Genomic DNA, 20,797 nt, shown 5'->3' on the forward strand with positions numbered 1-20,797 from the left:
TCTTTCCAAGTTTGTGGATGACACAAAGCTATGGGGAGAAGTGGACACACCGGAGGGCAGGGAACAGCTGCAAGCAGACCTGGACAGGTTGGACAAGTGGGCAGAAAACAACAGGATGCAGTTCAACAAGGAGAAATGCAAAGTGCTGCACCTAGGGAGGAAAAATGTCCAGCACACCTACTGCCTAGGAAATGACCTGCTTGGTGGCACGGAAGCGGAAAGGGATCTTGGAGTCCTAGTGGACTCCAAGATGAACATGGGTCATCAGTGTGACGAAGCCATCAGAAAAGCTAATGGCACTTTATTGTGCATCAGCAGATGCATGACGAACAGGTCCAAGGAGGTGATACTTCCCCTCTATCGGGCGCTGGTCAGACCGCAGTTGGAATACTGCGTGAAATTTTGGGCGCCACACTTTAAGCGGGATGTGGATAACCTGGAGAGGGTCCAGAGAAGGGCCACTCATATTGTCAAGGGCTTGCAGGCCAAGCCCTATGAGGAGAGACTAGAGTACCTGGACCTCTTCAGCCTCCGCAAGAGAAGGTTGAGGGGCGACCTTGTGGCTGCCTATAAGTTCATCATAGGGGCACAGAAGGGAATTGGTGAGGCTTTACTCACCAAGGCGCCCCCGGGGGTTACAAGAAATAATGGCCACAAGCTAGCAGACAGCAGATTTAGACTGGACGTTAGGAAGAACTTCTTCACAGTTCGAGTGGCCAAGGTCTGGAATGGGCTCCCAAGGGAGGTGGTGCTCTCCCCTACCCTGGGGGTCTTCAAGAGGAGGTTAGATAGGCATCTAGCTGGGGTCATCTAAACCCAGCACTCTTTCCTGCCTATGCAGGGGGTCGGACTCGATCTATTGAGGTCCCTTCTGATCCTAACATCTATGAATCTATAAGTCTGCTGGAGCATTCTAATATTATAAAAGCATAAGTCTGGCTGTCTGTAATGCTTTATTCGCACTCTGGCTGTTTTCATCAGCCAATCAGAGTGCTCCAAGCATGGGGGAGTGCTGCCATGATTCCGAAGCCGCACTGAGGACTGGACAGAGGGTGGGGGAGCCAAGGCCAGCACTGCTGGCCTTGGCTCCCCCACTCCGCTCCCTGCAAGAGGCAGAACAGCAGCAGCATGGGGAGTTAGGTAGCAGCACTCCATCCCATCCCATCCTCCTCCTCCCTTCCCGTCATTCTTGATGGTCAATTGGCTAGTTCTAATATTATAAAAGCCTTAGTCTGTCTGTCTATAATGCCTTATTTGCACTCTGGCTGTCAAGATAGCCAATCAGAGTGCTCTACATAGACGGACACAGAAGGTAGAGCACTGCCATGACAGTGGGGCCTCTGGCAGGCCAGTAGGGGGTGCTCCTGCATTGAGCCACCTACCTCACTGCACCCGACCACCTTCCAGGCTCCGAGTGACTCCCTGGGGGCACCTCATGTCTGGCTGACCCCCTTCCTGGAGCATACCCACAAGCCTGGGGGTAATGCTGCCACCACTCAGAATCTGGACTAATCTGGGAACCATGCCTTCTGGGAAACACAGGCCTAGTAGTCCTTGAGGATACTTGAACCACTGCAAGAACTCGGGTTGCTTCCCTCAGTCTGAAGCACAAATAGTGATGTCCCTTAGTCAGCTGAACCAAGGGGACCCCAAGCCATAATCTAGACCTTCTCCCAGTAAGTCTCCCATGCTAGGTGCAAAGGATAACTTTATTGGTTACAAGGAGTACATTTGGAATAGGGTACAGGGTAGAGCAATATCAGAGAAATACCTTAGAGCAAACAGTGGCATGGTAGCTTTTGATCATGCATCTGAGTTACTGCAAGCTATATATCTAGTTAGATCTCAGGTAGTTTACTCACAAGTGTCACCCAGAGGCAGGTGGAGATTCCCTCTGGAGGCAAGCAGTTCATCAATCATGAGTTTCAAGACAGAGTTTCAGATTCTCTCTGAGAGTTCTCACCATGGCTACTGTCCCTCGTCTTGGGCAGTCCTTCACTTACGTAGACATTATGGCCTCATTTACCTGATCCATTGAAGACCAGCAACCGTTGGCTGACAGCCAACCAATTTGAAATGAATCATTAGTTGCTGGGTAAACTGGCAGTGTCTTTAGCCCCCTCCCAGTCACGTTGGCATTGCTTAGAACAATTGGGAGTTTAAGCCCCCTACGCAGGTATGTGATGCCAGTCTTGTAGGCAGAGGGAGCAGGTTTCCCCCCCTCACTCAGGAATGTATCCAGCTTGTGTTACAAGTCAGGGTTGCCTGAAGAGGTGGGGCAGAGGAGTCTGCCCTTTGCAGTGACAACTGTCAAATTGAGCTGAGGAGAGACAGAGATGGTATTCTGCCACAGGGACTCTCCTGCTCCTTTCAGGCAAAGGAGAATGGCAGAGACTGAAGTGCTGCCAAAATGGAGGGGATGGAGTGGGTGGGTGAGGCCAGTGGTGCTGGCCCTGCCCCACCCCCCTTGAATGCTTCTTGGAGCTGGGGGCTGGTGCCTGCCCCCTCCTAAGAACAGAGGGAAGGGAGGGTAGCAGAAAGGGGAGGGGAGGTTACTGGTGTCTGTGCCCTGCCACAACTGCAACTGCCACCACCGCTGTGACTAAAACTGTGGTCACCGGCTCCAGCCTGAAGTGGTTTGGGGAGGGTGGGGGGGAGGTGGGGAGTGGCCCCAGCCCTGGCCTGAAGGGGAGGGGGGAGGTGGGGAGCGAAGCAGTTGGGGGAGGTGGGGAGTGGCCTTGACCCCGGCCTGAGGTGGGAGGGGGGCTGGACACAGACCCCTGTCGCCCCCCCCCCCCCCCCCAAATCATTCTTGATGGGCAATTTGCTAGTTCTAATCAGAAAGCTCCAGTGTGCTGCAGCCTCTTGTGTATTCAGCATCCCTGCATTTCAAAATGGTGGTAGGGGTGCTTGAGTTAAAGCATCCCCACCATGGATGCTTTAACTAACCCCAAACCTAGGATGCTGAATACACAAGACACTGCAGGAGTTTAAATTAGAATGGCTCTTGGGAACTGCTCTAATCAAAATGCCCCCCCCCATAGCACGTGTACAGATTTAGTGTGGAGAAAAGGAGACTTGAGGGGGAATTTAATAGCACCCTTCAACTACTTGAAAGGTGATTCCAAAAAGCATGGTGCTATACTGTTCTCAGTGGTGGCAGATGACAGAACAAGGAGCAATGGGCTCAAATTGCAGCAAGGGAAGTTTGGGTTAGATATTAGGAAAACCTTTCTCAGTAGGAGGGTAGTAAAACACTAGGACAGGTTACCCAGAGAGGTGGTGGAATCTCCATCCTTGGAGGTTTTTAAGACCTAGCTAGAGAGAGCCTTGGCTGGGATGATATATATTTGGAGATGGCCCTACTTTGCATAGGAAGTTGGACTAGATGACTTCCTGAGGTCCTTTCCAACCCTACTTTTCTGATTCTATGATTCTAGATGGGCTGCTCTCATTTCAGCATGGCTGTGAGCCTAAGTGAACTTACCCCATCCCTGCTGAAATCAGAGCTTTCCATTCCTGAGCCTACCAGCTAGCTCTGATACTTCAAACATGTGTGTGTCTTTCCCTATTTCCTCTTCTTTCCTTAATGAGGGATGCCTGTCTTGTGTCCCAGTTCTTGGCTGGATTCCTGCCTCCACTGACATAGCTAGGACTTGATGCAGTTGCAAACCTAAGGTAGGTGAGGCAGACAGCTGACTGGGAAATGATGTAAAGAGGAATTAAAATCTTGAAGGTATTACACAACAAAGAGAGCAGGTTGCAGCTTAAGCGGGGGGGAAGGGCTGGCAAAGGTACTTGTGAAGACACAAGGCTATGTTACTAGCCCTGCTCTGGTCAAACTTTCACTGAAATCCTCAACCAGTGTGGGAAACTTTTCATGATTCTGGGATTTTTAAAAAACAAAACAAAAGCAGAGATGCACATAGGCATCCCCTCGTGCATGTGCATACAGGTACACAAACATGAGGAAAGAAGTGTGTTAAGATCCAAACTGTATGAAGAAGAAATATCAGAGTAGGCACATGTTTACTTCAGAATAATAAGATTTTACACTGGGATAAAAGTGAAATGGATACATGATATACAGACTTACACCAGCATAAATCACTACATTCCAGAGTAAATCTTCCCCTAAAATAATGAGGAGTAACTATGTACCACTGTAAATTACACTGTTGAATCCACTCCCCTAGCTGGCATAATTTCTGGGTAGGAGTTTGCTCAAGACAAACTTGCTCTTCCACTATCTGGTGTCCAGGTGCTGTAATAGTGCCTACCAAGGCACTGGTGTGGGAGTGCTAGTCATGTGCTTACTCATTACTGGGTTCATCTACACAAGAAGCTTAATACACAGTAGACTAATACTACTGCACATTAGCATGTCACAGCAAAAGCTATGCTAATGCACAGTAGAGTTTGTCTACTACACATTAAGCATCATGAAAAGACTGAGCCTTTGCTACTGTGCACTAGTGCTGGCCACTGCACATTTAGTTGGTACCTCATATTAGAGGTACTAAACTTGATATGCATTAGCAATGGCACATTAATGCATGTGTAGATGCACTCACTATGGAGTAACTTTACCATAGAATAAAACCCAGGGTAAATATTCCATAGCAATTGTCATGTGTCCACACCCTGAGCATGGTGAGGAACTGATCCCTTAATAGGGGGATGTGTCTTTTCGTAGCCAGCTCTTCTTCCTCCCCTACTGCAGCTCCAAATTCACCTGCAGTTCTGTAGTTGTGGGATAATTAAAAAAGCACTTTTTTGTTTGGTCTTCTGTACCTTCCACCATTTCCCACAACAACCTTTTAGTTACACCATTCAGGAAAAACCCCACTCAAAATACAGATCTCTAAAAGTCTCAAGGCAGTGTCAGCGTCACTGGGGCACTGAACTATGCCTGCCAGTTTGTTAGTCACAGAGACCAGCTAAAGCAGGGGAAAGAATAGCATAGGGATAAAAGAAGGGGAAGTTTTTTTCCCTCCCTATAACTTTGCCTTTCTGCTTGACAGTGGGGTCACTTCTATGAGGTTAACATTGACTCTTTCACTTATTTATTTCTTATTCTGTTATGGTTGGTTTGGAATTGACTAAAGCATTCACAAGGATTTGCTGGTGGTATTAAGACTGCAAGATCAGATCTCTATGCTTATAGCCCAACCACTCCATTTTTTGAGTGGAACTGGGTTCAGCAGTACAAGGTGTGGCTGATGCCTTGGGGATGTTGTATGGGCATGGAGCCATCCAAATCCTTCTGAGGAAAACATCTCCCTGTAGAATCCCCATCCCCAACCTGAAACTATTATAGCAAAGTTTGATGGTTAGTAAGGTGGCCTCTGGAAACATGACAGGCAAATCAGAAAACATGGACCACAAGTTGATCCAAGATGAAATGAGAACAGAGTGGAATGTGGGATCAAGATATCCACAGGTCTGTGATTTTTTTTTTTTTCTTCCTGCTTGTTTTCTCACTTCCTTGCATACCTCTCTCAGATAACCTTCACAGGAAGGAGCTAATGCCTATCTTCTTACACAGCTACTTATGAACATGAAGCTTATGTTGCCATGAAATGTGCCAGGCGGAAAAGGAGCGGAAAGTGTTTTAGGGTACACAGGGCCCAACAGCTGAACCCATTCCAGGTGGTGAGGGGTATTTTTAAGTGTGCTAGCATTCCAAGGTAGCATTGGTATATGATTTTGTTGCCTGACTGAAAGGATGGTCCTTTCATTCAGACCAATCAGGGGGTTGGTCTGGGACTTGGGAGACCTTCATTTAAGTCCCTTCTTTGCCACAGAGATTCTGCTCCATGAGATCTTGGAGAGGTCATTTAGTTTCTCTGTGCATCAGTTCTCAACCTGTAAGAAATAAGTTAGGAATACCAGCCTACTCCAGAGGAGTGTAGTGGATACAAAGATATTAAAGACTGCAAGCTTTTGCTTAATATTATAATGGAGGCTGCACAACTATCTGAGAGTGAGAATGAGCCTCTGATATGATCTGTCTGCTTTAAAGTGTGAGGAGAGAGGGAACCAGAACTTTTCAAAACAGCCTCTAAATTACCTATGTAGCTCAGATAGCTGAATGTCAAGCTAGCTAAAGTACAGCTATTATGGTTGCAGGTTACATTTTGAAGACCTGATGGAGGCCTCTTTGACAAGGAGGGTTTTCATTGCCTTAGGATTATGGAATTTATCCACCCAACAGGAAGCAGATGGGCAATCAACTAGTTATCTTAGGTGCCTGGACACGAATGCATGGAGCCTCAGAAACAAGCAGGAAGAATTGAAAGTCCTTGCACAGTCAAGGAATTATGATGTGATTGGAATAATGGACCTGGTGGGATACGTCATATGACTGGAGCACTGCCACGAATGGGTGCAAACTGTTCAGAAAAGAAAGGCAGGGGAGTTGCACTTTTTATATAAAAGAGCCATATGATTGCTCAGAGCTCCAGTGTTAAACTCCATAGGAGATAGGCCTGTTGAAAGTCTCCAGGTTAGGGTCAGAGGGGAGAGCAACAAGAATGATGTTATGGTAGGGGTCTGTGATAGACCACCAGACCAGGAGAAAGTGTTGGAGGATGCTTTCTTCAAACAGCTAGCAGAAGTTTCCTGATCACAAGCCCTGGTTCTCATGGGGGACTTCAATCACTCTGACACTTGCTGGGAGGGCAATGCAGCAGTGCTTGGGCAACCCAGGAAGTTTTTGGAAAGTGTGTTGGAAACAAGTTCCTGATGCAAGTGTTGGAGCAGTCGGCTAGGGTCTGTGCTCTTCTTGACCTGCTGCTCACAAACAGGGAAGAATTGTTGGGGGATGTACTAGTAGATGGCAATTTGGGCAGCAGTGATCATGAGATGGTAGAGTTCAGGATCCTGAGGAAAGGAAGGATGGAGAGCAGCAGAGTAAGGACCCTGGACTTCAGAAAATCAGACTGTGATTCACTCAGGGAGCTCATGGCTAGGATCCCCTGGGAAGCCAGTCTGAGGAGAGAGGAGTCCAGGAGAGCTGGCTGTGCTTTAAAGAAGCCTTACTGAGAGCACAGGAATAAACCATCCCAATGCTCAGGAAGATTAGCAAGTATGGCAGAAGACCAGCTTGGCTTAGCAGTGAATTCTTCAGTAAATTAAATCACAAAAAGGAAGCTTATAAGAAGTGGAAACTTGGACAAACAACTAGGGAGGAGTATAGGACTATTGCCCAAGCATGCAGGGATGAAGTCAAGAAGGCCAAAGTGTCATCAGAGTTGCAGCTAGCAAGGGACGTGAAAGGTAACAAGGAGCGTTTCTACAAGCATGTCAGTAACCAGATGAAGATCATGGAAAGTGTGGGTCCCTTACTGCATGGGGGAGGGAACCTTGTGACAGAGGATGAAGGAAATGCTGGCATTGAGATTGCCTGTGAAGACTGAGGTGAAAATGAAGTGCTCAAAGTCAGCTCCCAGACTACTCTACTCAACTGGGCAGCAGCATTTGGGGAGGAAGTGAGCAGCTAGCAGGTGAAAGAACAGGTTAGAGACTACTTAGAAAAGCTGGACATATACAAGTCTATGGGGCCAAATGGAATGCAACCAAGGGTGCTGAGGGAGTTGGCTGATGTGACTGCAAAGCCACTGGCCATCATGTTTGAAAACTCATGGCGATTAGGAGAGGCCCCAGATGACTGCAAAAGCTCAAACATACTGCCCATATTTAAGAAAGGGAAAAAAGGAGAATCCAGGGAACCACAGACCAGTCAGCCACACCTCAGTCCCTGGAAAAATCATGGAGTGGATCCTCAAGGAATCCATTTCTAAGCATTTGGAGGAGGAGGAGAAGGTGATTAAGAATGGTCAGCATGGATTCACCGGGGCAACTCATGCCTGACCAACCTGATGGCCTTCTGTGATTTAAGATGATTTGCTCTGTGAATGTGAGGAGACCAGTGGGTGTGGTGTACCTTGATTTTAGCAAGAAGTATGTGCTGGATGAATGGACTCTAACGTGGATAGAAAACTGGCTGGAACATCGGGCTCAGAGAGTAATACTCAGTGGGTCAATGTCTAGTTGGTAGCCAGTATCAAGTGGATGCCCCAGGGGTTGGCCCTGGGGCTGGTTTTGTTCAATGTCTTCATCAATGACTTGGAAGATGGCATTGAGTGCACCCTCAGCCAGTCTGCAGATGACACCAAGCTGGGGGAAGTAGGGGATATGCAGGAGGGTAGGGCTATGATTAGGAGTGACCTAGACAAATTGGAGGATTGAGCCAAAAGAAATCTCAACGACAAGTGCAAAGTATTGTACTTAGGATGAAACAATCCCATGCACCAGTACAGGCTAGGGGCCGACTGGCTGGGCAGCAGCTCTGCAGAAAAGGACCTGGGGGTTACAGTGGAAAATAAGCTGAACATGAGCCAACATTGTGCCCTAGTTGCCAAGAGGACTACCAATACAGCCCAGTATACTGTTAGATGTGTTGCCAGTAGGTCAAGGGAAGTGATTTATTTATCTCTTTTCAGCACTGAGCAGGGATCCTGGGTTTACCTGATTTTAAAATATCACAAATTCTCTTTTTGGAGTTAAAAAACAAAAAAACAAAAACAAAACCCGGTGATTTTAAAATTTTAAAGGCCCCCAACAGCCCCCCCCCTCCCCCTGCCAGCCCTGCTTGTGCCCTACACTTCCCTCACAACAGCCCCTTGGCCTGCTCATGCCCCTCACTTCCTGCCTCAACAGTCCCCCAGCCCAACTGGTGGCCCTCCAGCCCTGCTGGAGAGTGCCCCCCAGCTGCCAGGGCTATGGGGCCGGGGACCCAGGTCTGCAACCCCCTACCCCACCTAGAGGGAGCACAGAGCTAGATCCCCCACTGCTGCTGCCTGCTGTGGGCTTGGGCAAGTGTGGGGCCCTGCACTTCCAGGGGGCGGGGGGACCCGTGCCCCCCAGATCTGTGTGGGGGGTGGGGACAGGCCGGGTGCGTGCTGTGTGTGGCTTTCCTGAAGGGCTGATAGTATGCCACTTTGGGTCCATGCACTGCCAGCCGGGCGGGCACTTCTGCAGGAAGCTGGCTGGGGGCTGAGGAGCAGGGAGGTGTTGGGGAAAGCCTCACATGGAGTGCCCACCCAGCCAGCAGCGTATGGACCCAGAGTGGCATGGTATGCCCTCCTAAAAGCCCTACTTACCTCACAGGCTTCAAGGTTTTTTCTCTGATAAAATGGGGAAATCCATGGCTTTCTTTGTTTTTCCATGGTAAATGGAAAACCCAGATCCTTGCTGATGAGGCCATGTCTGGAGTACTGTTTGGTTTTGGGCCCCCCACTACAGAAAGGATGTGAACAAGTTGGAGAGAATCCAGTGGAGGGCAATAAAAATGATTTAGGGGCTGGGGCACATGACTTACGAGGGAACTGGGCTTATTTAACCTAAAGGAGAAAAGACAGAGGGGATTTAAAAGCAGCCTTCAAGCACCTAAAAGGAAGGGGAGGGGGGATTGAAAGAGCATAAAGCTAGACTGTTCTCAGTGGCGGCCATAGGTGGTGGAAGGCTGGGGCCAATGGGGCTCAGCCCCCCCAAATCTGCGACGGTGGGTAGGGCCCCAAGGCAGCCTGGCTGCGAGCTCCAGGGAGCTGCAGCAGGGGTAGGGAGGGATGCACGTGTAGCCAGGATCACAGCCAGGTGGTGGGATGGTCGGGGCCCAGGCGGCTCATCCAGGGAAGGGGAGGCTCCTGCTGCTGCATGCCCTGGTGGGTGTCTGGGGGGGCGCATGCCCCTCCATCTGAGCACGGGGTGGGGGCGGCTGCTGCTGTGCACTCTGTTTCTGCCCCTGCCCCGTGTGCTCTGCAGGAGCCCCTCGTACCCCTGGAGAAGCTGCCCAGGCTCTGGTTGTCCCACTGCCTGGCCCAGCTGGGGCCATACCTGGCCTGGCCCCTACCCCACTCCTCCCTCACCACTGGGGCCTTGATTTGCCCCCACACCCATGGCCCTTTCCCCTTCCTCCGCAGACTTACCTGGGGGGGGGGCACACGCATGTGTGCACTCAGCCGTCCCAAACAATTCTTTCTCCCTCTGCCTATGGTGGTGGCAGATGATAGAACAAGGAGGAGCAAGGGAAGCTTAGGTTGGATATTAGGAAGAATTTTCTCACTAGGAAGGTAGTAAAGTACTGGAACAGGTTGCCCAGAGAAGTTGTGGAGTCTCCACCCTTGGTTTTTAAGACCCAGCTTGACAAAGCTTTGGCTGGGATGATCTAGTTAGGGATGGTTCTGCTTTCAGCAGGGGGGGGTCAGACTATATGACCTCCTAAGGTCCTTTCCAACCCTAATTTTCTATAATTCTATGAAACAATTTCCATATTGGAAAGGGACAGCAGTCCAGAGGCAAAGACTGTTAAAATCTAAGTTCTGCTGAGATGAACAAGAACAGGTCCTCCTGAAAGAGTCTTTAGAGCTCTTGCCTAGGGATGGAGAGGTGGGGAAGATATGAAGAGCCAATGGGTTGGCCGGCAAAGTGAACAATGAAATGATGTGAGTTCTGCATGCAGCAGACATGGCAGGGTCAGCCATCTGGAACAGATTACTGACACGCACAGATAGCTGGGACATCTTTTTTCATTTTTCAGACAATGGAACTGTTTCATTTATTGCCCATTATTAAAAATCTATAGTACTAAAAATAAAAATAAAAAAGGAAAAAGAGAAAAATTTGGATACCTTTTAAAGGGGCCGACCATATTAAAAACCATGTTGGCAATGAATTCTCCTCTGATCCTTTTTTTTCCTTTCCTTCATAAAGATGGTATGGGGCAGGAAATTTTGTGCCTGGATAGGCATTTAGTAGCCCAGAATCTGGGGTGGGGTCCTACAAAGAGGAAAGTGGAGGTCCAATGCTTTATCATCTGGACTTTCAAGTAAATAGAGTGGAACCCATTTAGATCCCAAATTAAGCAGTTAGATTTTCCAAGCAGTTCAGCTTGGTAAGTGATCCCTATGCAGCAAAGCACCTTAGCACCGGGAATGCACACTTTAATTCCACTGAGCTCGCTAGACTTTAGGCATGTAATTGGGTTAATCAGATCCAAAGGTGAATGAGCACTTTGTAAATAAGTCCCTTCAACAGCTGCTACCTCTGGGAATTTGGACCTTGAGTGTGTCTACTATTTTTCTGTATAGCATAACCCCATTCCCCCTCAATCTGGAGATGAGGCAGTGAAACCAGCCTGAAATCTGCACCCAACTCTGTCTGGCATATTTGAGAGAAAAGGTGTTATGGACATCTCTTACCCTGATGCCTGTTCTCTGATAGGACCACTAGAACCATCCTCCAGGCAGGCATACATCTCAAACACCCTGGTTTCCAATGCTTACTTCCCTTATAAAAATATACCATATTTTTTTTGCATACCACACCCCACCAAATGGGATATACACATTGATTTTTGAAAGACGGAATGTAGAAGAAAAAGGTTTTTCCAGTTATGGCCCAGAGCTGGCTTGTCAGAGAGAAGCTGTGCTGCAAGACAGCTGCCAGCTTCTGTTTAGACCAGTGGTTTTCAACCTGTGGTCCGTGGACCCCTGGGGATCCACAGATTATGTCTAAGGGGTCCATGAAAAATTATTATGATCAATCAAAAGTATTTAAATACCCACACTTACAATTCAAAGGGGTCCACAACTTCATTTACATTTTTTTAGGAGTCCACAGATGAAGAAAGATTGAAAACCACTACTCGAGACAGCAAGAAGGAGAGATGGAGTCCAGTGTTAACTCTTTCACAGCTGCTCTCAAATTGGCAACAGCTTTTGGCTGTTCAGCTGAAAACTGTGACCATTTGGAGAGTCACTGTGAAAAGGTTAACACTGGACTCTGCTTCTCCTGCTTGCTGTCCCAGAGGAAATTTGGCAGCCATCTTGCAATGCAGCATATCAACTCACTCGTTTAACTTTCTGAAGTCTCCCCAGAAGCTCAGATGCTTTAAATATATTAGAGTTGGCAAACCAAACTATATTTTAAGTGGAGGTTTAGAGGAGAGGTTGTTGTTTCATGGTGTTTATTAGCTGCTAATCTGTTAGAAGCAAGAAAAGAAGACATCTCAACATAGCGTTTTCACACTTGCACTGAACACACTGCAACAAAGCTATCTGGTTAATACGAAGGCCTTTGGCAGTTCATGGAGCTCAGAGACAACAAGGCAACATTATATGTGAACCAACATGTAAAGCCTATACCTGTCTGCTGGAGTTGTCTGAGGTCTTCTGGGATCCCCTGGACCTTTCACACTCCTTCTTTGGGAGAGATTCACAGAGCTGTATATCACTGCTGTGTGTTAGCACCACCTGCTTCCATGCACACAAAGAGGGAAGCAGTGGAGTGGCAGGCTCATGCAATCCTCAACAGCCCAAATTCTGGAAGGGTTTTCTGCTGTAGAAAAACCACAGGGAATAAAATGCCCCAGATGAGGTCAGTGAAACTTTATTTCTTGCAGTGAATTCTGTGCGAGTGTGAGATTGCTACATTGAAATGTCTTCTGTTCCTAACAGCTCAGCAGCTAATAAACACCATGCTAAAATCTCTTCTCTAAACCTCCTCTTAAAATACAGAGTTCGATTTGCCAACTCTAATATATTTAAAGCATCTGAGCTTCCGGGGAGACTTTGGAAAGCTAACTGAGTGAGTAGAAACATTTGTATGTGTGCGGGCCAGGCCCCGCTCCCGCCGCCGTGCGCGGGTCAGGAGGGGCGACCCGCGGCCCATCTTTCGCGCACTCGGGCTGTGGCCGGCAGCCCGGGCACACGGGGTTGGAGAGAGCTGGCGGCGAGCTAGAGTTAGTCACAAACGCGTAGTGGTTGATTGAAAAGATTGTTTACTTACACCCAAAGATGGTATTGGTGTAGGCTGGACAGGTTTCCAGGCACAGCTCCCGCTTAGATCCTCGCTAGAGGACCACGACAAATTCGATTGCTCCCACGGAGTTGTTTAGGCTCCGCGGGTCCGGTTCGGTTGGGTTCGAAAGGTTCCCCGGAGTTGAGACTCCGCGGGTTCGAAGTTACAGGAAAGGGATACGTCTGGGATTGCGATCGGCGACGGGGAGAGGCTAGAAGCGAAAGCTCTGCAGGTTCGGTTATTAAGCTTGAGAGAGGCGCGTTGGGTCTGCAAGGGTCCGCAGCGCTTGGAGATCTTCACACAGCACGAAGTCTCCTCCTCCTGGAGAGTTCTATCTCTCTTTCCAGTTTTCTCTCCCTCTCCCTCTCCGACTTGGGCGGAAACTACCCAAGCCTTTTGTACGGCTAGTAAGCCAATAGCTAGCCGCCACATGTGCCTACATTTGGAATTGGCCAATAATGTGGCGCGAATCCAAATACAAATGGCGGGAACTCCTTTGCAGCGTGTATCACTAGTATGCAAAAGAAATGCACCCTGCAAAGAAGCTGTAATTTGGCGGGAAATCCCCCATTGCACCAGAGTTCTCTCTCGCAGCAGAGAACTCTACCGTGCAAAGAAAGCTACAATCGGCGGGAAAATAATTTAGCGGTGCCGAAGCGCACACACAAACAAAAACCACAACTTTGGGTTGTGACAGCATGAAAAATTTTTTCAAAAGCAAAAGCCAGCTACAATATTAACACAACATCTGATGACAGGCTTTGAGGATGAATGAAAGAGGATACATTTTCACTTTTAAATAAATCATAGGATCATAGGAAAGTAGGACTGTAAAGGATGTCAGAAGGTTGTCTAGTCCAGCCCCTTCCTTAGGATCATCCATGACAAGGGGCCTACTGAAATCACGATTTTTCACAGAAATATGATTTTGAGTGTACTCTGTGAAAAAGCACAGTCTCCACGCTTTTGGTAGGCTCACTGCAAACTAAAGTAAACTAAACTTAGTGGCAAGCAGAGAAGCCCTGCAGTCTTGGAGCACAGGGGGATGGTGGGAGAGGTGTGTGTTTGGGGCGGGGGGTAAAGGGGTAAAGGAGAGAGGGGGCAGGGGCTTAAAGGGGGCAGGGCATGGGTGCCTACCGAAGGAGCCACAGAGGCTGCTTCCACACCTCCTGAGAGCAACCCTGTGCTTCCCTGACCTGCCCCCCCTTTCTCCCTGACTCTCTACCCTTGCCCCTCCCCCTCCCCCTATGCTATATGACTGCAGGGCTTCTTTGCTTTCTGGTAAGGGTTTGCTTTTTTTTTTTTTTTTTTAGTGAGCCTGCCAATGAACCCACTGCTTGGGGATGGTCTGAAACTGCAGCTTAATTACCCTGATTAAGCCTGAGGAAGCCATTAATCCACACTTAATAACCAATAGATTCTCAGCTTCCCTAGGCTTAATCAGGATAATTAAGCCACTGTTTTGGGCCATGTGGCAATCTGTAGAGAGGAATGGGACTGCCAAGGCCCCTCAGCCAATTGGAGGGATCGGCAGGCCCTGCTGTGCTAATCCCATGAAAATGGCAGCCAGCCCCAGGATCTGCCCAGAAAATTGGTTGGCTCCTCTTTGAGTTTGGTAGACCCTCTATAAATGACTAAACCATCCCAGCCAAGTATCTGTAGGCCACTATAGGCCAATCAGCCTAACCTCTATCCCAGAAAAAATCCTGGAAAAGCTTGTTAAAGAATTTTGTGCAATACGCTCAGGGAAGGTAAGATTCTGAATGATAGCCAGTATGGCTTTGTCATGGTAGGTCTTGTCTTACCAATCTCATCTCCTTCTACAACCAAGTCTCTTGCCACCTGGACATGGGAAATTAGGTAGACGTTATATACCTAGACTTCCAAAAGGCTTTTGATCTAGTATCCCATGGTATCTTTGTGGACTCAGCTGCTTGATGGTTCAGTGGGTGGGAAACTGGCAACAGGGTAGGACCCAGAGAGTTCTCATGAATGAATCTGTGTCATCCTGGTGTGAAGTGGCCAGTTGTGTCCCTCAGGGGTCAGTGATTTGGATGGGGGAGTGAAAAGCTCACTGGCCAAGTTTGTGGACTACACCAAGTTATGGGGCAGTGTGGTCACGTCAGAAGATAGGTTGCAGATACAGGCAGACCTGGTTAGGCTCGAGAGTTGGGCAGATCGGAACCAGATGAAGTTTAACACTTCCAAGTGTAAGGTGCTCCATCTGGGGGCAAACAACCCTCAACATACATACAGGCTTGGTGGTGACAGCTTGACTTGCACCACGGCCAACAGGGACCTAGGGGTAACGATTGACCACTGCATGAATATGAGCCATCAGTGTGAGGCAGTGGTCAGCAGGGCAAGTATCATGCTGGCATGCATCAACTGATGCATCTCATGTAAAACTAAGGAAGTGATACTCCCATTGTACTTGGCACTGGTGAGACCACAGTTGGAGTACTGTGTCCAGTTCTGGGCGCTGCACTTCAATAAGGATGTGGAAAAGCTTGAGAGAGTCCAGAGAAGAGCCACCTGTATGATCAGGGACTTGTAAGGCAAGCCATACACAGAAAGACTAAGGGACCTGGGCCTCTTTAGCCTAAGGAAGAAAAGGTTGAGAGGGGACTTGATAGCGGCTTACTGCTATATCAGAGGAGTGCATCAGGAGCTTGGTGAACAACTGTTCACTAGTGCACTACTGGGAAAGACCAGGACCAATGGATACATACTCCTGGAAGGCTGCTTCAGGCTGAATACCAGGAAAAAGTCCTTCACAGTCAGGGTGTTCAGACTGTGGAATAAACTCCCTCCAGAGGTGGTGCAGTCACCTACCCTGGAGGTTTTCAAGAGGAGACTGGTCAGTCACCTTGCTGGGGTCACCTAACCTCAGTTGGCTTCCTGCCTAGAGTGGTGGGGCGGGGGGAGGGCGAGACCCAATTATCTGCGAGGGGCTGGAAGGGACCTAACAATCTATGAAACTGTCTAACCTGCTCATGAAAATTTTCAAGGATGGAGATTCCACTACTTCTCTAGGTAGCCTATTCCAATGCTAAACCATTCTCCTATTCAGAAAGTTCCTCCTAATCTCCAACCTAAATTTCTTTTGCTACAGCTTGAGACTATTGCTACTAGCCCTGCAGCAACACAGAGAAATCCATTTCCAGTTTATCTATTTTCAAGTTTATCCCAGTCATTTTGAGATCCTAGTCCTATCCCTAGAGTGGCTGCAGTTCCACCCAACTTGATGACTGCCTGTAGCAAATGACAATACAGGGGACACAACATGTCATGGGAAACCAGACAAAAATGAAGTAATAATGGGATAAGCTGAACAGATTCCATCCCATAAAGGAGAATTTTTTGTAGGAGGCGGCCCAAGGTAACCATCCCATGAAGAACACCTTGGTCTCCTCCTGCTCGTTTCTTGTAATCTACACTAAGAACTTTGCAATGAGAGACTGGTGAGAGAGCTTCTCTTAGAGGGGACTCCATCTTGATTTAGAAATCAAAAATTGGTATCCAAAGTATGTAGGTACAGGTGCCAGTCTCAGTGAACCCCTCAGTTACATCTGCATGAGGTCTCAGAGCCTGAATGCCACCTTCCCTGTGTGTGTGACAGTCCCATTCTGTGGTCCCATTTTGTGATGCCTGGAAAAGTCAGCTTTGTGATAAAGGAGCTGGCAAAAATCTAGCCACCAAAACAGAATCCCAGAAAGAAGGTAGAGATTTCAGAATCCTGGTTAAAATAAGTAAATAAATAACATAAAAGCAGTTGGACTAATGGTGCAATTCTATTATGCTCCTGGCCTGGAGAAATCCTGTTTTATTTTCAAAAACTTCACCTATGCATTAGGATTCACCTGAGGAATATGTGACCTCACAGTGGCCATGAGTCTTCTGTCATTTGAGGCAAGGGCCATCTCTCTATCAAAGCTGATCTAATCACTCACTTTCAGACCTTTATCTTTTATTTTATTTTTAATTCCACAGAACTGGCCTGGAGGCCATTATGGAAACATATGCATTCTGGAGGCCCCCTGTGCGCACCCTCACCTTTGAAGATTTCACTACCATGCAGAAACAGCAAGGTGAGCCATTGAATAAAGGGTACAAGAACATTGGTAAAGAGGTGGCAGCACACTGCAGTGTGCATCTGGTATCCAGCTGAGTCAGAGACATTGTGGAGCTTGACTGCCAGGAAGAGATATATAACTGAGAAGAGAAACTGACAGTTATAGAAATATGGAAGGTTTGTATTATAGGAGACGTGGTACAGAGACCTAAATACTGTAGTGTCTTTAACATTTATAGGAGCTAAAACAAAGAGGAACACAGATGCTTGGGTAGTAGTAAAATAAATCCATCAGTTTAACAACTATGAGGAGACTACAGAGAAGGCATAGCAGAGATAAGCCTTCCTGTTAGAAAAAGGCATACTTATGTGTTGAGTCACTGAGTCCAATTGTGCCATGGTGGTGGGAGAGGGAAGCAACATGGGAGTACACTAGTCACTACAGCCATTTCCCAGGAACCTGCCCTCTTGTGCACATGCCAGTAGATGTCTGTAATATGTGGCACAGAACTCCATGTCCTTACTCAGAAACCCTTCCTATTAAAATTCAGCTAGCAGAAATTGTCCAATATATCAGGTTTTCACTTTTCATGTTGCTTTGCTACATTTTCTATCTACTATATTTCCTGGTATATTAAATAGGATTTTCTATCTACCTAAATTAAGATAAGCAAAGCAAAAGAAGAATTTATGTGAGGACTAGCTAACTCTCTTCAGTTAGCTGCCTGTAGGTAAGTACACTTTTTTGTTTAGTGAAGAAAGACTCTTTGATTATACTGCTGTAATATCACAGTACGGGGCACGTCTACGCATGCAAATAATTTGGGATCAGTTTACTTTTGAGTAAAGTATGTGTCTACATGTGCAGGGATGTGGAAGCAGATTTGCTGCTTCTAGCAGCAGACTGCCCCTGCTCCCTGCAGCCCTGCAATGGGCCCCTGCAGCAGCCAGGGGCAGCTTTAAGCTTCCTCTGGGTGCTAGTCCAGGGGCCAGGAGTCAGCTGTCTCCTGGCGGGGTTGGGACATTGCTTCCTACCCCTGGGAGTTGCCTGCTGCAAGAGTGGGCTCTGCCACTGGAGCCCAGGTGGGGACAATGTCCCCCTGCCCTGGCAGCAGGGAGCTCCCAGCCCCAACTCTGTGATCTCAAGGCCCAGTCTGGGAGATCCTTATTTCCTAGTGCCAGCTCCATGGTTACGGGGCTAGCACTGGAAAATAAGGATCTCCCAGTCTGGTCCCCATGATCATGGAGTGTGGGCTGGGAGCTCCCTGCTGCTGGAGCAGAGGTACATTGTCCACGCCCAGGCTCCACTGGTGGAGCATGCCCCAGCATCAGGCAACTACCAGGCCTGCAATGGGCCCCTACAGCAGCCAGGGGGAGCTCTAGGCTCCCCCTGGGTGCTAGACCAGGGGCCAAGACACAACTGTCTGTGGAGGGACCTGGGACGTTGCTTCCTGCCCCTGGGAGCAGAGCAGGAAGTCTCCCCTTGCCCTGGCAGCAGGGAGCTCTCAGCCCTTGCTCTACAATTGTAGGGCCCAGCCTGGGAGATCCTTAACTCCCAGTGCTGGCCTAATGACTGCAGAACTGGTACTGGGAGATTCATGGTTGTATAGAAGTTAGGGGCTGGAAGGGACCTCAGAGATCATCAGGTCCCCCTCCCCTCTCAAGGCAGGAAAGACTGCTGAGGTCAAATGACCCCAGCGAGGTAAGGATCTTTCAGCCCCAGTCCTGCAATTGCAAGGCGGGGACTGAGAGCACCTCGCTGCCAAGGTAGGAGGACATTGTCCCCTCCTGTGCTCTGGTGGCACAGCCTGCCCCAGCAGCAGGCAGCTCCTGGGGGCAGGGAGCAATCACTCACCCCTTGCTGCCCTGCTGACCAGGAGCACATTTGCTCTTTGGTCAGGCCTCGACACTTGCGCTAGTGCACAGTAGAGCTGTGTGAAATTTCATGCAGTGTTTCATTTTGAGCCTGTTTCAATACGTTTTGAGCTCGAAACAGTGAAATTGAAATGAAATAAAAGCCTGTGAAACAGCTTCAAAATGAAATAAGGGAACTCAAAATGATTCGAAAGTTTTGAAATGTTTTGAGTTTCGAAGCCAGGCTTACTGGCTTCAGCGCCAGTCCCAGCTTGAAGCAGCAGCCTCCTGTCATCTGGCAGGCAGATTGGAGGCTCGCCCACACCCCTGGGAGGGTTATGGGGGCTGTGCGAGTCTTCTCAGGGGTGCGAGCCCCCAATCAACCGGCCAGATGTGAGAAGTTAGGTGATCCCGCTTGGGACTGGTGCTGGGAAGATCGGTGCTGCTGCCAGCCCCAGGCGGCAGTCAGATTGGGGACTTGCCTGCACTCCCAGGAGGGCTGCAGGGGCTGTGCCAGAGTCCTCCCAGGGGTGCAGGCACCCGATCTGCCTGCCAGATGATAGATCGATCGGTGCTGGGCACAGCCTGCACCCAACGCCAGGAAGATAGATGCTGCCACTGGCCCGAGGCCGCAGCACCCAGCTCCTGTCGCCCAGGAGGCAGATCGGAGGCTCACACCCCCGGGAGGACTCTGGAGCCCTCCCAGGGGTGCTGGCAGGCCCCCGGTCTGCCTGCCGGCAGAGAGGAGCTGGGTGCTGCTGTATGGGGCCAAGGAGATCAGCTCGTGTGGGGACTCGCCACCCTGATGCCAGGGCAGGGAATGGTCCCAGCACTAGCTGATCTGCCCCAGGCCCCACGCCCTCCTTGAGCTGGCTCCGGTATGGTAGATCAGTTCATGTAGGGACCCACCACCCCGATCCCAGGGAGGGGGAGGGTCCCTGCAGCAGCTGATTTGCCCTGGGCCCCGCACCCTTCTCGAGTGTGACGGGGCCAGGACGGATCAGCTCGTGCAGGGACCCAGGGTGGGGGAAGGACCCCGCACCCTTCTGCCCCCCTGCTCACTCCCCGCAGTGCCAGCAGCATCAGGCAGCGTGACTGTGCCCTGGTTGCAGCCACAGCTGGTGGAGATGCGACGCTATGGAACCTGGGAACCCATGTGGGAGCTTCTCCCCTGCCTGCTCTTCGCCACGTGGCTGAGCCCAGCCCCTCCACCAGCAGAGGAAGGGGAAGGGTGAGATCAGTGCTGCCTGCCTGGCTCACAGCTCTGTGAAGGGGAGGGAATCAGCTGCCACCACCGGCACCAAAAGATGAGGGGGTGGGGGACAGAAAGCTGAGCCAGCATCACTAGCTCTCTGAGTCTGTGTTTGCTGCTGATTCCATCTTCTGTCCATAGCTGCTTGCCTGGCAGGGCTTGGAGTAGCGAGCTCTTTCACCCCCCCTCTCCACCTTCCATCCATACATGCTCCCGTGCTCTGCTCGAGCAGCACGAGAGTGAGTGGCAGGCAGACCTCTTTTCTCCCCAACACTGCAGCTCCCTCTCCCTCCCAGTGGTTTGGATGGAAGGGGGAGGGAGGGGTGTAGGAGCTTGCTACTCCCAGCCCTGCCAGGCAAGCAGCTATGGACTGGCAGGGCCAGCAAGCCATTGGGCAATCGAGTTCAGTCCCTTGAGTTTGCAGGCAACTGTTAACCCAAGGAAACGCCAAAACTGACCCTTGCAAAGCCTTAAACGTGTGTGTAACATACCATACCTTAAACACTAGGAACACTTTATCCCATTCTGTAGATAAAAACAGGGAGAAGAGAGCCCTGCCAGTGCCCTGACATGGCAATAACAGGGAAATTGCTACAGGACCAGTCATGGAGCCTGTCAGGTCACCAACTTACGTTTTGAGCATCTGAAGACTGATCTTGTGGCTAGCTCCATGGCCACAAGAGACTATTCCAATACCTAGGGCTTGTCATAGTGCAGAGATACACTGGGAAACTAACCCTCTGCTACAAAAT

At 49.3% G+C, this 20,797-nt stretch overlaps 1 protein-coding gene across 2 annotated transcripts in view; it reads left to right on the forward strand.

Moving 5' to 3' along the window:
* Positions 1–20,797, forward strand: part of TBX15 (T-box transcription factor 15) — a 192,203-nt gene that overhangs the window by 118,890 nt on the left and 52,516 nt on the right. For both annotated transcript variants that reach the window (XM_059720335.1, XM_014594441.3), the window contains exon 7: positions 16,858–16,955. In XM_059720335.1, coding sequence (XP_059576318.1) covers positions 16,858–16,955 — 98 coding nt within the window. The remainder of the gene's footprint in view (positions 1–16,857; positions 16,956–20,797) is intronic.

This window comes from Alligator mississippiensis, chromosome 1 (genome assembly GCF_030867095.1).
Source record: "Alligator mississippiensis isolate rAllMis1 chromosome 1, rAllMis1, whole genome shotgun sequence".
In the NCBI taxonomy this organism is placed as follows: Eukaryota; Metazoa; Chordata; order Crocodylia; family Alligatoridae; genus Alligator; species Alligator mississippiensis.